The sequence below is a fragment of the Manis javanica genome, chromosome 17 (genome assembly GCF_040802235.1).
Source record: "Manis javanica isolate MJ-LG chromosome 17, MJ_LKY, whole genome shotgun sequence".
In the NCBI taxonomy this organism is placed as follows: Eukaryota; Metazoa; Chordata; class Mammalia; order Pholidota; family Manidae; genus Manis; species Manis javanica.
Genome location: NC_133172.1, coordinates 15,520,819 through 15,536,258, shown reverse-complemented (window position 1 = coordinate 15,536,258; position 15,440 = coordinate 15,520,819). Strand labels below are relative to the sequence as shown.

Genomic DNA, 15,440 nt, shown 5'->3' with positions numbered 1-15,440 from the left:
GCTTACTAAATGAGCCATATGACTCTCCTCTCTAGCTCATTCTTTGAGGAGAGTTTGGGTTTCAAAGCTCACGGCAGAGAATTTCTGAAAACACTGCTTTCTATGTTGAGAGGTGACGCTACAACTGACATTTTGTTGTATTTTATTCTAGAAGAATTGTGGCAGACTGATGACCAAATAGACAGCTATCAGCAGAGAGAAAACAAATCTTTAAGAGATGTTGCTTTCATTAAGAAAATACTGACTACAAAGAGGGATTATGAATACAAAGACATTAGAAAAATAATTCATGTGAGCCAAAACATTCCTTCCCGAAAAAGACCCCATCAATGTGACTCTTTTGGAAATGCATTGAAGCATAATTTAGATTTACATAGTCATAATAAAAACAATGCATCAAAGAACATTAATAATATTACTGAATATGATAAAATTTCTTCCTATACTGAACAAGAGTATACTCCAGAGAAATTATGGGACCATAATCATGTAAAAATCCTGAGCTATAAACAAATACCTTCTCAACATCAGAAAATTCATACTGGGGAGAAATCTTATGAATGTGCTGAGTTTGTAAAGATCTTCACCCAGCAGTCACAACTCAAGGTCCATCTTGGAGTTCATACAGGAGAAGAACTGTATGTGTGTGTTGACTGTGGGAAGGCATTTGTAAAGAAGCCAGAATTCATTACACATCAGAGAACCCATACTAGAGAGAAGCCCTACAACTGCAGTGAATGTGGAAAAGCCTTTTTCCAAGTATCTTCTCTCTTAAGGCATCAGATAATTCATACTGGAGAAAAACCCTATGAATGCAATGAATGTGGGAAAGGCTTCTCTTATAACTCAGATCTTAGTAAACATCAGAAAATTCATACTGGAGAGAGACACCATGAATGCAGTGATTGTGGCAAAGCATTCACCCAAAAGTCCACCCTGAAGATGCATCAGAAAATTCATACAGGTGAGAGATCCTATATATGTATTGAATGTGGACAGGCATTCATTCAGAAGACACACTTGATTACACACCGAAGAATTCATACTAGAGAAAAACCATATGAATGCAGTAACTGTGGGAAGTCCTTCATTTACAAGTCACAACTCCAGGTACATCAAAGGATTCACACAAGAATGAAACCTTTTATATATACTGAATATGGGAAGGCCTTCAACAATAATTCCAATCTCACTACCCATAAGAAGGTTCAAATTAGAGAGAAATCTTCCATATGCACTGAATGTGGTAAGGCCTTTACCTACAGGTCAGAGTTGATTATACATCAGAGAATTCACACTGGAGAAAAACCTTATGAATGCAGTGATTGTGGAAAAGCCTTCTCTCAGAAGTCAGCACTCACAGTGCATCAGAGAATTCATACAGGAGAAAAATCATATATATGCATGAAATGTGGGCTAGCCTTCATCCAGAAGGCACATTTCATTGCACATCAAATAATTCATACAAGAGAGAAACCTTACAAATGTGGTCACTGTGGGAAATCCTTTACTTCCAAGTCACAACTCCATGTGCATAAGCGAATTCACACAGGAGAGAAACCCTATATGTGTGCTAAATGTGGGAAGGCATTCACCAACAGGTCAAATCTCATTACACATCAGAAAACTCATACAGGAGAGAAATCTTATGTGTGTCCTAAATGTGGGAAGGCCTTCACACAAAGGTCAGACTTGATTACACATCAGAGAATTCATACTGGAGAGAAGCCTTATGAATGCAGTACCTGTGGAAAAGCCTTCACCCAGAAGTCACACCTCAATACACACCAGAAAATTCACACTGGAGAGAGACAGTATGAATGCCATGAATGTGGAAAAGCTTTCAACCAGAAATCAATACTAATTGTGCATCAGAAAATTCATACAGGAGAAAAACCCTATGTATGCACTGAGTGTGGAAGAGCCTTCATTCGGAAGTCAACCTTCATTACTCATCAGAGAATTCATACTGGAGAGAAACCTTATGAATGCTGTGACTGTGGGAAATCCTTCACTTCTAAATCTCAGCTCATGGTGCATCAACCAGTCCACACAGGAGAAAAGCCGTATGTGTGTGCTGTATGTGGGAAAGCATTTAGTGGCACGTCAAATCTCAGTAAACACAAGAAAACTCATACTGGAGAAAAGCCCTATATCTGTTCTGAATGTGGGAAGACCTTCAGACAGAAGTCAAAGTTGACTATACATCATAGAATTCATACTGGAGAGAAACCTTATGAATGCAGTCACTGTGGAAAATCTTTCACTAAGAAATCACAGCTGCAAGTACATCAGCGAATTCATACAGGAGAGAAGCCTTATGTGTGTGCTGAGTGTGGGAAGGCCTTTACTGACAGATCAAATCTGAATAAACACCAGACAACGCACACTGGAGACAAACCCTATAAGTGTGTAGTCTGTGGGAAAGGCTTTGTGCAGAAATCAGTGCTCAATGTTCATCAGAGTATACACACTTGAGAGAAATAGTATAAGAAAATTTTAGTGAGATCTAGTCTGATTGTACATTAGTGAATTCACGTGGCAGAAAAATATTCATGAGTAGAAATGCTCCATCAAAATGTCACTCATTACAGAAGAGGACCTCTGAGAGGGCCCTGAACAAGGGGGGCCCTTCCCATATTGTCACCAGTCTCATTAAGCCTTGGGTCATCCTTACTGAGAAGGAACTTTGCCAATTTGATACATTAGAATGCCTCATGAAAAATAAAATGGAAAGTGTAACACCAAATCCTGCGTAGAAAATACTATGTTCAGTCGTGCTAATGGTAATCCTGTTTACTGTGGAATAGGTAAAGTGCCAACAAAGTTAAATGGTAGGACAACATAATAGGTATATGTGATAGTAACAAAGTCTAAGTTCTGTGAGATGCTTGTTGCAGAACATACTAACAGAGTTTTGGGCCTTTTTTTGTTCTTCTGTTGAATTAACATGGTTGTGCCTATCCAGACCCCCATTAAGTATTTCTGTCAAGAGAGAGACCCACAGTAAGAAAAATTCTTTATGTATGAGACCCATAATTGCATTATGACTGCCTGTTGGAGCTCAACAGCATGTCTGCTGACTGCCATTTTGTCCTGCGTAGTATTTACTGACCTTCAAAGAGGCCCCAGCATAGTGTTTTGTGAATTCCCACTTCCCCTCAGAAAAGCTTCGTGGTAAGAATTTTCAGGTCACCTTGGTCAGCACTTCACTCCAGTCTTCCTTTTGCTATCCCAGTTCTTCCAGCTCACTTGCCTTACTTAATGACTTTACTTTTAAAATAATAACAAATCAGTAACATATTATAATAAATCTCAGCACACATTCATGTTAGATCTGTGTCCACCTTCATGTCATATACTCTACAAGCATCTTTTTCCCCAAGTGCCTAAAACCTGAGTTCAGGTCCTGCCTCAGGTCCTTTGCATTTGCAGTGCCCTCTTCAGTGAGCACAGTTCCTCATTATATCTGTGTGGTTAGCTTCTTCATGTCTTACAATGGCTCCTTCACAAAGTCCTTCCCTGTGCTACGCTGCCCGGTTTAAAATTGCAGCCCCCTCACTCTTCCTCCTTTCTCCCTCTCCCTAGCACTTATTGCCATGATGTCTTGTATATTTTACTTGTTTATGGCTTCCACACTAAAAAGTTGTCTTCTCCTGTTTTGTTCACCACTGTGAGCCTAGAACTGTGCCTGACATACAGTAGGCATTTCATAAATGCACACTGTGCAGTGTTGACTTTACTCATCCCATAACTTCCCTTTGATTCTTTATATTGCAGCATAAGATGCTCCATAGGGGAGAACTAACTTGGCTAAAATACGATAGGTTTTTTCATGTCTAGTTTTTACCTGGGTTGTGCCTCTTTCCTGGCCCTAAAACTGAAATGTAAACCTTTTAGACTGATGCCAGCCCCCTTAAAGAAGGGAAAACTGAGACACAGGAAATCCCACATAGATGCTTGTGTTCCAGAATTTCCTACCATGATTCTGAAATACCCCAGTCAGTTCCAGAGTGATTGTAGAAGAGCTTGCTCACTCTGCCCCGGCATGCACAGCCTTGCCCCACACCAGTTACACAACAGATCCTTGCTCACCCCCATACCTGACCTACAGACCCACTCATCCCTAAAGATGTGCTCAAAGCTAATAGTATAAAGGGGCAAGAGCAGAAAGGGGCAGACTTTCCTCGGAAGCTAGGTGTCCAACCCAACACTGTGCAGCAGTGGCCTCATAAGTTCGGGCACAGGGTCTGATTGAACACTCAGCTGCTGGACAGCCAATGAGGCAGTCATTGGCAACACTGGGAGAGGAAGTAGATGGTTGTGCAGAGATGCTCTCACCTTTATGAACAGCAGCTTGGTGGTGGAGGGTGGGGGCAGAACCTGGCTGGGGGTGCAGGGCTAGGGATTCCTTTTTAACCTCACCCAAGTCCCCATTGCCATACCTTAAATCAGTATCTGACCCATTATTAGCTTCCTTTCATCTCATCCCTTCACAGTGATGATCCATCAGACAACCTTCCCTATCTTAGAAGAGTGTCTGGTGGCCCACTTGTTAGCCCTCTTTACCTCATACAGCACTGTATCTGGCGCTTCACTCAATATCTTGTGACCTACCATTATTCCCCCATCTTAGGACAATGTTTGCTGACCTCAGGAGAGTGGACATTTCCTCATTACTCCCTTCTTAACCTATCCCAGCACAACCCTCCAGTATTCCCCTGAGACCTACTAAATTACTATGTTCGTCACCTCATTAATTCCAGGAAATAGTGTCTGTAGATCTCATTATCTCTTCCACAATTACCTCCAGCATAATGTCTGTTATTTTCACCTGATTTGTGAGAGTCTGGTGAGCTCTATACTCCCCATTTATTTCTACCTTCACCTAAGTAGTGACTCATGACCACTTATTATAGTCCTCAGACAAGGGAATTGTATACCCCACCTAATCCAGGGTAATATTATGTCCTGATACTTTCATTACACTTCTAGCAGGATGGCTTGTGAACACCCTCCATTGCTTTCCCATCACACTGATGGTGACTGATTATCCCCATTATCCCACCTAGCAATGTCTTTAACCAGCATGTGGTGATCTCCTTAACATCTTCTCTGAATACTGCTGAGCGCCATTAACTTGCATTCCTTCCCCAGATAAAGGCAGTGACTGATGTCGGACCATAAACTCTACCCCACCTGTATTTTGGAGAATCCACTATCCTTTCTGTAGAATCCCCATGAATAACCAGAACAGTCTGTTGATACCTATTAGTAGCAGTATCAGTGACCCCTCCATTAAGTCCTGGTAGTATCGGCTGTTGCCCTATTAGTCCCTATTAACACATTGCTGATTCCCCATTGCCCACATTGCTTCATGAGATCCCTCAGTGTGGCTACTACAAGTTCCCCAGTGTTGTTTTGCCATATCTACACTGTTTTCATGGACAGGAGCCCTAGAGGATGGAAAGGGATGAAGATGAGGTCCTAGCTTAATAGACCCCTCTGTGAATTACTGGCCTGGAGTGGGCTGGGGAGTATCTGGGTGCCCAGAGATCATAAGCTGAGCTTCCCATGAAGCAACTAGAATCCTGAAAACAATGCATTCAAATCCTGCTGCCAGCACTGACCTGCTGGGGGACTCTGGGTCAGCCCAGCAACCTCCCCTGTGGGTCTCAGTCACCTCACCTGTAAAATGGAATTATGGAGGATGAAGTGATGTAATATGGGTCAGGGTTTAACAAGGGAGCAGGGCTCGTGAGGACCAATTTGGGCGTCCTGTTAATAATATTACTAGTCTTAAGTTGACACAAGCATCTGACCAACCTCTGTGTGGCTGTGCCCAAAACTCACAGATGGAAACGTTTTATTGAAAATTACGTTGACTTTGTGATTATTATTATAGTACTGGTATATTTTTAGATTTGTTGAGGTAATGTTTACTTCAGGTAATATTCATTCTTTTTAGTGTACACAGTTCTGAGAGTTTTGACAAATGCATACAATTATGTATTTGACAGAGAACAGTTCTTTGCTCCCCCAAATTCCCTCCTGTCCCTTTCTAGGCAGTTTCACTCCCAGCCCCTTGCAGTCACTAATCTGATCTGTTTCTTGTCTCTCTTGTTTTGCCTTTTCCACAATATCATATAAATGGGTGCTTATCTATAGATAAGTATGTTATTTATCTGCTTTGGAATCTGACTCTTCATTTGATGTGATGAATTTGAGATTCACCCATATGGTTGCATAAGATACCAATGGAAAATAAGCTAGTGAAAAGATGCTCAACATTATTAGTAATCAGGAAAATGCCAATTTAAACTATGATGAGATACCATCACACATCTGTTAGAGTGACTAAAAAAATTAGACATAGTACCAAAAGTTATCAAGGATGCAGAGCAATGGAAACTCATGCATGCATTGCTAATGGAAGGTAAAATGGTATATCTACTCTGGAAAAAGTTTGGCAAGTTCTTATAAAGTTGCCCATGTAAGTGCCCGACAACTGAGCAATCTCATTGCTAGGTATTTACCTTACAGAAATGAAAAATTATGCATGGACTTGAATGTTCGCAGAAATTGCATTCATAATTGCCAAAATGTTGTAAAGAAAACAAATGTCCATTATTGGGTGAATAAATAGATTATAGTATATAGGATACTACTTAGCCATTAAAAGGCTAATTTTGACACCATAAAAAGGAATAATTTATTGACGGCTACAACATGGATGACTCAAAAGTTTTATGCCATGTGATAATTTATATTTGATAAAAGATTATTTATTAGATCTATAAGTATAAATTAGACCTGTATATTAGTAATAATTTTATGTCCATATCATTATATATAATGTATATTTATGACAATGATACACTGTAATGTAATACCATTTATTATATATTCCTTATTGTAATAAATGTCTATTTTATATATTGTATGATTATTAGGTTATGAAATTTTTGTATTTTATATATCAGACATTCACATAACATTTCAGTTATCTGTATTTTTTACATGTTTGCATGTAATTTTTTTGTGCAACATCATAAGTAAAATAAAAGGGGGCAGAGTCTGGAGAGCCTGCAGTTGTAGCAGGTCAACATTTTTATTATTTGTCAACAGCCCAATTCTGGCTGTTCTTAAATTAACATCAAGGAAGCTTGCTCCACTCGGGCCTTTTCTCAGCTGTGTACTCTGCATTCCCAGTTCCCATGCAGCTTGCTGTCCTCTCCCTCTTTGGAGAACCCTCCCCTACACACCACTGTATCTGAAGTAATATACTTCTTGGGGTCACTTCCCACTTTGTACCAGCTTTCTGTTGCAAGTACCAGCATCTGACCTAATATTAAGTATTTCTGGTTTTGGTTTATCATTTGTTCCTCCCCACTGCACCATCAGCCTTATAATGCTTGGACTTGTCTTGTTCTTGCTGTGTCCAAGGTCCCTAGCATGGCACCAGCACAAAGTAGACAGAACAAGCTTATTATTAAATGGGTGAATGAATGCATGCAGTAGCATGGAGGTTGACCAAATGCCCCATACAGTTAGCTATATGTGTGGGGAGGAACTTGGGGATGGAATGTGGGTTGGTTACAGTTACTCTAATTTGCGATTTAATGCCCCTTCCCAGAGCCCAGTATGCCCAAACTCTAACCCTTCCTCACCCAGCCACTCCATCCTTCCCCTCCCCAGTGCATTTGACCCCCATCCTCCCTGAACATCCACAGGGTCAGTGCTGTCTCTTTACTCAGCCTCCCCCAATCATAGCAGACAGGTCATGTAGATCGGGGAGGGACACTAGTAAGGGACCTGCAGTCAGGGGGCCATCCTGGCAACATCAACCGCAGCACTTTGAATCCTCTATCCCACAATATGCTTTCTGCCCTACCCCCTCCACCAGAGGAGCCCCTGGTGGATGAAATCCAGGGAACAAGAGGAAGGTGACAGGGCTAAGGATTCCCATCCCCAGATATCCTGCTGGACAATGGATGTGACACAGTGTGGCAGGTGTTGTCACTGACTAAAGTCAGGTTAAGGCCATGCCTTTTATGGTCACTTGCCCTAATGACAGGATGAGCTGAGCCCTCCACCCTCAACTGGGCTACTGGTCTGCTGTGACTACGAACGATATTATATCATATCCCACCTCACGTCACCCCACTTATGCCATACACCATACCATACTTATAAAACATTTTACTTCATTCCACAATTTTGTTGAATCTCTTATTGATTTGAAGTATAAATAATATAACTAATATGAAAACATTTACTGTATGCCTCTAATTATTATGATGCCATGAATAACATACCAACTTTGATGCTAAATCTTGCATCCCTTCTGCTTTCTGCTGTCTTCAGGTTGCTGTTTGCATTACCCTACCTCTAGGGATGATTTTTTTCCCCCCATGAAATCAGTGTAATTGGATTACTCCTTTAGTCATATTATTATAGTACTACTTTAAATTTTATTATAATAACAGACATTGCTATTAAAACAAAACCTGCTGTTCGCTGTACCCATCTGTGAAACAGGACAACATAAGCACTGTATTAATGGAATCATTTGAATTATATTAAAGTCATGAGTATAATTAATGTCAATTCTGAGAATCCATGGTGCCTTACACTCTGCAAAATGACACATTTCTAATGCATTGCTGACTACACTAGTTATTTATTGTGGTGTAACAAATTACCCAAAACTTAATAGTTTAAAACAACCATAAACATAATTTATTCTCAAGTTTCTGAGGTCCAGCAATCTAGGAACACCTTGGCTATGTGGTTCTGGCTCAGGAACTCTCATGAGGTGGCAGTCAAGATGTTACCCAGACTTGCAGTTATCTGAAGGCCGATGGGGCTTGTGGATCTGGGATCTAAGCTAGATCACATTTCTATTGGCAGAAGGCCTTAATTCTTCACCATATGCAACCCACCTTAAAGCTTCTTGAGTATTCACAATATGGTGGCTGGACTGGTTACATTGGTCAGCCCTATTCACTGTGGTAGAGGACTACACAGAAGGCTGAATACCATGAGGCGAGAGATTCATTAAGAGAAATCTTGGAATGTGGCTACTACACTGACATTGTGATTATTTGCATTTACGTTAATATTATCACTGTAATTGATAAGGCTATTAAGAATGATAACAATTTTATAAGCCAGAGGGAAATAGTCCACAAATTCCAGGGTCTCTGTGAAGTAAATGACATGGAAGCCAGTACACAGTGCTGATATGATGATGATGATGATGGCAGGCAAATTTTATTAAGTGTTTGAGTGTACTATTTCTGTTCTAGGCACTTTAACTATAAGCTTGTTTAATCCACACAATAATGCTTAAGATAGGCTCAATTATTATTCCCATTATTCCCAGATGAAGAATTCGAGTGATTCAGATCAGCACTTAAGTGGCCCATAGAGCCAATGAAAAGAGTAGCTCCCCGTAGTCCTCTCAAGTCAAAGTCCCCTGTCTTAGCCTGGGCTGCCATAACAAAACACCACAGACTGGGCGGCTTAAACAACAGAAATTAATTTTTTCATAGTTTTAGAGCCTGGAAAGTCCAAGATCAAGGTGCCAGCATGGGTAGGCTCTTATGAGGGCTCGCTCCCTGCCTGACTGCCCTTTACTTGGTGCATGTGCATGGAGAGAACGAGCAATTTTGCTCTCTTCCTCTTCTATAAGGCTACAGATTTTATTGGATTAGGACCCCATGCTTATGATCGTATTTAACCGGAATTACCTCCTCAAGCCCTAATGTCCAAATATTGTCATACTGAGGTTAGAAATTCAATATATGAATTGGGGGGGGGATACAGTTCAGTCCATAGCACCCTCCAAAAGACAGTCTTTGAAATCTGTGGTTTTAACTACAACCACCAAGCGGGTGGGCAGTGTCTCTGGCCATATGGCTTCTGCATCAGAAAGGCTGGAGTTGCCCTTGCTTCAGGAAGCCTCTTGTATTTCCAATTTGGATCTTTCAGTTTCATTGGAAGAAATCCTTGTTCCAATTGCAGAATAAATTATCTTCTTGGCCAGGCTGGAGACTGCACAGAATCGCTTTTATTCTTCTGCAGTATCATTCCAAAGCCAGGAGAGACAGCTTTAAGTTAGAGCACCTGGCTGCGACCAGGGAGTATTGTCTCACCTTCCAGACCATATACATTGTTTCCTTCAATTGAGTGACTACTTTCTGCTGGCACCTCTGATCCCCAGCACCATCAACTAAGGCTAATGATCAAGGACTCTTCTGCCTGCCTTGTACACAAACTCAGAGAGATCATTGTTACCTCACACAGGTGCAAAAGAGGGTGAAATGCCATTTTCCTGCTTCACAAAGGAAAGTCACAACTATTGGCACCCTAGAGAGGCAGAGAATGCAGAACTCTAGTCTTTAAATGTGCCTCCTCTCGGAGGCTGCCCTCACACACCTTTCTTTGACTGTGTATTTTGCCTTAAATAAAATCTTGCTGCTCAACTTACTGCATTTTGTCTCTGCGTTCTTCCAGTGGTGTCTTTGTTACTCCGCTATTTCATTCAGTTTTCTAGATTTAAACACTAGTCTCTCTCCGCTCTACTCCAGACAGGGAGGGGCTATGAGATCTCTGAATTGGGCTTGCAAATTCCCATTGCCTGGGTGAGTCGGACAAGGCTGTAGCTGTATGATAATGATTTTTAGTAGCCTACCTGAAAATCTTTTTTCTTTGCTTGGGAAGTTGTCAGAACATAATCTCACTCCATCCAGTGCTCTGTGGTGGGAGGGGCTTAGTTCCTACACCATGCAGATTCAAGTGGACACTGAACTCAAGGTGACCCTGGCTTCAGGAGTTGGCAAGGATTTGCCCTATGCCGAGCAGTTCAATGAACTTTCCTTTCCTCCCTCTGTTCTTCCTTGCGCTCTACTGCCTGCACAGCTGCTGCCATTCACTACTACTCTCACTTTAATGAATTCCTTCCTTACCCTTGTCCTACCTGTTTTTCAATTCTTTTTTGATCAGAGTTATCTTGATCAAGTCATCTTGATCCCCCATCCAGGTTGAGGTTTCACCTAGTGTGCAGGGGGGACTTCCCCAGACACAGCTGCTTGGCAACACACTGACTCAGCAATTCCACTTCAGAAATACATCTTTTAACATATATTTGTATATAAACACTATGTAATACATACAAGGATAGTCATTTTTTAAAAAGATAAAACATGTAAATGCTACAATAAGGGATTATTAACTGTGGTTTATGCCTCCAAGATGATACTTTGCAGCCAGAACATGAGTGAGGAATCTGTGTACTGACACAGAATGAGCAAAATAGATGCTGCTAAAACTAGTAGCTGCCAGGAAGAGGAACTGGGGTTTAAGGACAAATATATGATAGAGACTCACTTTTGACACTTACTCCTCTACATGTTTACAAAATCTGAAAATAAGCAACACTGCATATTACCTATTCTATAGAAATATATTAAATATAGTATTAGTCTTTCAATCAATATGCCATGATCACTTTCTATACTGAGACCCCTTCATGGGAATCACATTTTTCAAGAATTTGTAAAATTTAATTACTTCTGAATAGTCAGTTACCCCAATATCTGTCAATCATTATTACATAAAACTCTGCTTCCTATTCAAGTTTTATGGATGATATCCTCTTCCATGTTTTAAGTTCTTTTTCTATCATCCTAAGATGGATGCTTTCCTTATTGATCTCAGCATCCTTAAAACATTTCCTACTAGACAATTCAACTGCCTTCCACAAGTTATCAGAACCGAACATTTCCTACTATTTTAAAAAGTCTATTTCCATTGTGATTTTTTTAAACCAATATGCATTCAAAAGTGTTATTTAAAAGTGTGTTTCCAAACATATGGAGACGTTAGCCATGGACTTGTAGTCATATGTAAGAGAACATATTTTTGTATAATTTCAATCATTTGAAACTTATTCAGGCTTGATTTATGGCTCAAGATATGGGAAACAATTTCTTATATGAAATGCCATTTTGTAGTTTTTAGCTAATCTATATGTTTCTGTTATGTCAGATTTTTTTTTTTTTTTACATTTAACAGTTTTGGGGTTTTTTGGGTTTTTTTAGTTTTTTATTAAGGTATTATTGATGTACTCTTATGAAGGTTTCACATGAAGAAACAATGTGGTTACTCCATTTACCCATATTATCAAGTCCCCTCCCATACCCCAATGTAGGCACTGTCCATTACTGTAGTAAGATGGCACAGATTCACTATTTGCCTTCTCTGTGCTACACTGTTTTCCCTGCGATCCCCCACACCATGTGTACTAAACACAATACCCCTCAGTCCCCTTCTCCCTCCACTCCCACCCATCCTCCCACACCCCTCCCCTTTGGTAACCACTAGTTCCTTCTTGGAGTCTCTGAGTCTGCTGCTATTTTGTTCCTTCAGTTTTGCTTCATTGTTATATTCCACAAATGAGGGAAATCATTTGGCATTTGTCTTTCTCCACCTGGCTTATTTCACTGAGCATAATATCCTCCAACTCCATCCTTGTTATTGCAAATGGTAGGACTTGTTTCTTTCTTATGGCTGAATAGTATTCCAGTGTGTATATATACCACATCTTTTTGATCCATTCAGCTACTGATGGACACTTAGGTTGCTTCCATATCTTGCCTATTGTAAATAGTGCTGTGATAAACATAGGGGTGCCTATATCTTTTTGAATCTGAGAAGTTGTATTCTTTGGGTAAATTCCAAGGAGTGGGATTCCCAGGTCAAATGGTATTTTATTTTTAGTCTTTGAGGAACCTCCATATTGCTTTCCACAATGGTTGGACTAGTTTACATTCCCACCAGCAGTATAGGAGGGTTCCCCTTTCTCTGCATCCTTGCCAGCACTTGTTGTTCTTAGTCTTTTCAATGCTGGCCATCCTTACTGGTGTGAGGTTATATCTTATTGTGGTTTTAATTAGCATTTCCCTGATGATTAGTGATGTGGAGCATCTTTTCATGTGTCTGTTAGCCATCTGAATTTCTTCTTTGGAGAATTGTCTCTTTATATCCTCTGCCCATTTTTCAATCAGGTTATTTGCTTTTTGGGTGTTGAGGCATTTGAGTTCTTAATATATTTTGGATGTTAACCCCTTGTTAGATATGTCGTTTACAAATATATTCTCCCATACTGTAGGATGCCTTTTTGTTCTGTTGATGGTGTCCTTTGCCGTACAGAAGCTTTTTAGTTTGATGTAGTCCCACGTATTCATTTCTGCTGTTGTTTCCTTTGTCCGAGGAGACATGTTCAGGAAGAAGTTGCTCATGTTTATATTAAGGAGATTTTAGCCTATGTTGTCTTCTAAGAGTTTTATGGTTTCATAACTTACATACAGGTCTTTCATCCATTTCGAGTTTACTTTTGTATATGTAGTTGGACAGTAATCCAGTTTAATTCTCTTACATGTTGGTGTTTCATGCGTATAGTCTTATCTCCAAACCCTTACTAAACATTTAAAGAAGAAATAATACTAATTCTAAAACAAACTCCTCCAGAATGGGACTACTTCACAAGTCGTTCTGAGTCACCATTATCATGATTTCAAAATCAGACAAAGACATTACAAGAAAAGACTAATTTCCCTTATGACCATAGTTTTTAAAATTCTAAACAAAATTTTAGCAAATCAAATCCAACTATGTGTAAATATTTAATAAACCACGATGAAGTGGTGTTTTATCCCAGAAATTCAATGTTGGTTTATACTTCAAAATTCATCTTTAAAATTGTTCCTGTTCATAGAAAAATCAAATCAATATATTAGTTAAAACCAAATGACTATGTCAAGAGATGCATAAAAAGCACTTGAAAATAATCTAACATATTTCTCATATAAACTCTAAACAATGAGATGAAGAATACAATGAAACTTTCTCAATCAGATCAAGGACATCTACAAAAAACCTACAGCTAACATCATTTCAAATGATGATTGTATGCTTTTTCACTAACAGGAGAACAAGGCAAGGATGTCTACTCTCACTACTTCTATTCAGTATTGTATTGTAGGTACTAAGCAATACAGTAAGGCAAGATTAAAAGAAAAAAGTAACCAGAATTAAAAATAATTAGACTCTTCACAAATGAGGAAATCCTATCAGTTACACAAAAAAGTTAATGAGAGTTTAGCAAAGTCAATTTTATTTCTTACCAAATCAGCTGTACTCCTTAAACTAGCAACAATTGGATATTAAAACTAAAAAAGATAAGTTTTTAAAAATAGCACCAAATATGAGATAATTAAGTGAACAAATCTGACCCAAAATATGTAAGACCTGTACACTGAAAGCTACTGAACACTGTTGAAATTAAAGAACATCTAAATAAATATATGTACATCAATAGACATCATATTCATGGGTTAGAAGACACAATGTTCCTAAGATGTCATTTCTGCCCCAACTGGTCTATAATCAACACAACCCCAATCAAAATCCCAGCAGCCTTCTTATAGAAATTGCTGAGTTGACTCTAAAATTTATATGGAAATGCAAAAGACTTAGAATACTCAAAACAACTTTGAAAATGAACAAAGTTGGAGGACATATTTCCTGACTTTGAAGTGTATGTGATGGCAATATAGATTGTGGAATTGCCCTCACGACAGATAATCAAACAGATTAATGGAACAAAATACAGAGTCCAGAAATAGGCCCATACACACATGATCAATTGAAGTTTTACAAAGGTACAAGGAAGTCCATTGGAGAAAGTATAGTCAGGTCAACAAATGGTATCGGAACAACCAGATATTCACAGTAAAAATATTCCCTTCCATCCATATCATTGCACTATTTGAAATTTATCCTAAGATGAATATGGATACAACTACCTTCATTCTTTTCTCCCCTGCCCCTACCTCTCTTTCTTTATTTCAAGAATGGACACTCAGTTACCATATAATCAATGCAATTACTAGTCTACTTGAGATGTCACATTGAAGGAATACCAAATCTTATGTTTTTGCATCTATTTCCAGATTACATACCCAGTTCACTCTGTTCCATTGGTCAGTTTATGCATCAGTATATTTTTTAATTAGGGCCAGTACTACCTCATTAATCTATTTTTTCAGAGTTAACTGTCTATTCTTTTTTTTTTTAACTAAAAGAGACCTTTATGGTTCTGGACAGAAGACTCACCAAAGTGAAAACAGCTATAGGCTGTTTCTTCAAGTTCACACAAATGGAAAAGGTCAAAAGAATCAAAGGGAAATATGTTAAACTCTTACTGCCCCTGTGTGCTTAATTCCTACAACCACCACAGAATCAGGAGGGGCAGCCTCTCATGACATGAGATGGTAAAACCTCACAGAGGGAATGGAAGGACAGAGTTTATTTTTTGGCAAATCCTTCTCTCCATTACTGGGAATAAAGGAGAGGTACCTGCTTCTCCCCAT

The 15,440-nt window shown here is 39.3% G+C and overlaps 1 protein-coding gene across 1 annotated transcript in view; it reads left to right on the top strand.

Annotated features, from left to right (window-relative positions):
- Positions 1-6,941, top strand: part of LOC108389573 (uncharacterized) — a 32,130-nt gene extending 25,189 nt beyond the window's left edge. The window contains exon 5 of the mRNA XM_037021398.2: positions 152-6,941. Within this exon, the coding sequence (XP_036877293.2) occupies positions 152-2,478 (2,327 nt within the window). The 3' untranslated portion in view covers positions 2,479-6,941. The remainder of the gene's footprint in view (positions 1-151) is intronic.
- The last annotated feature ends 8,499 nt before the right edge of the window (positions 6,942-15,440 follow it).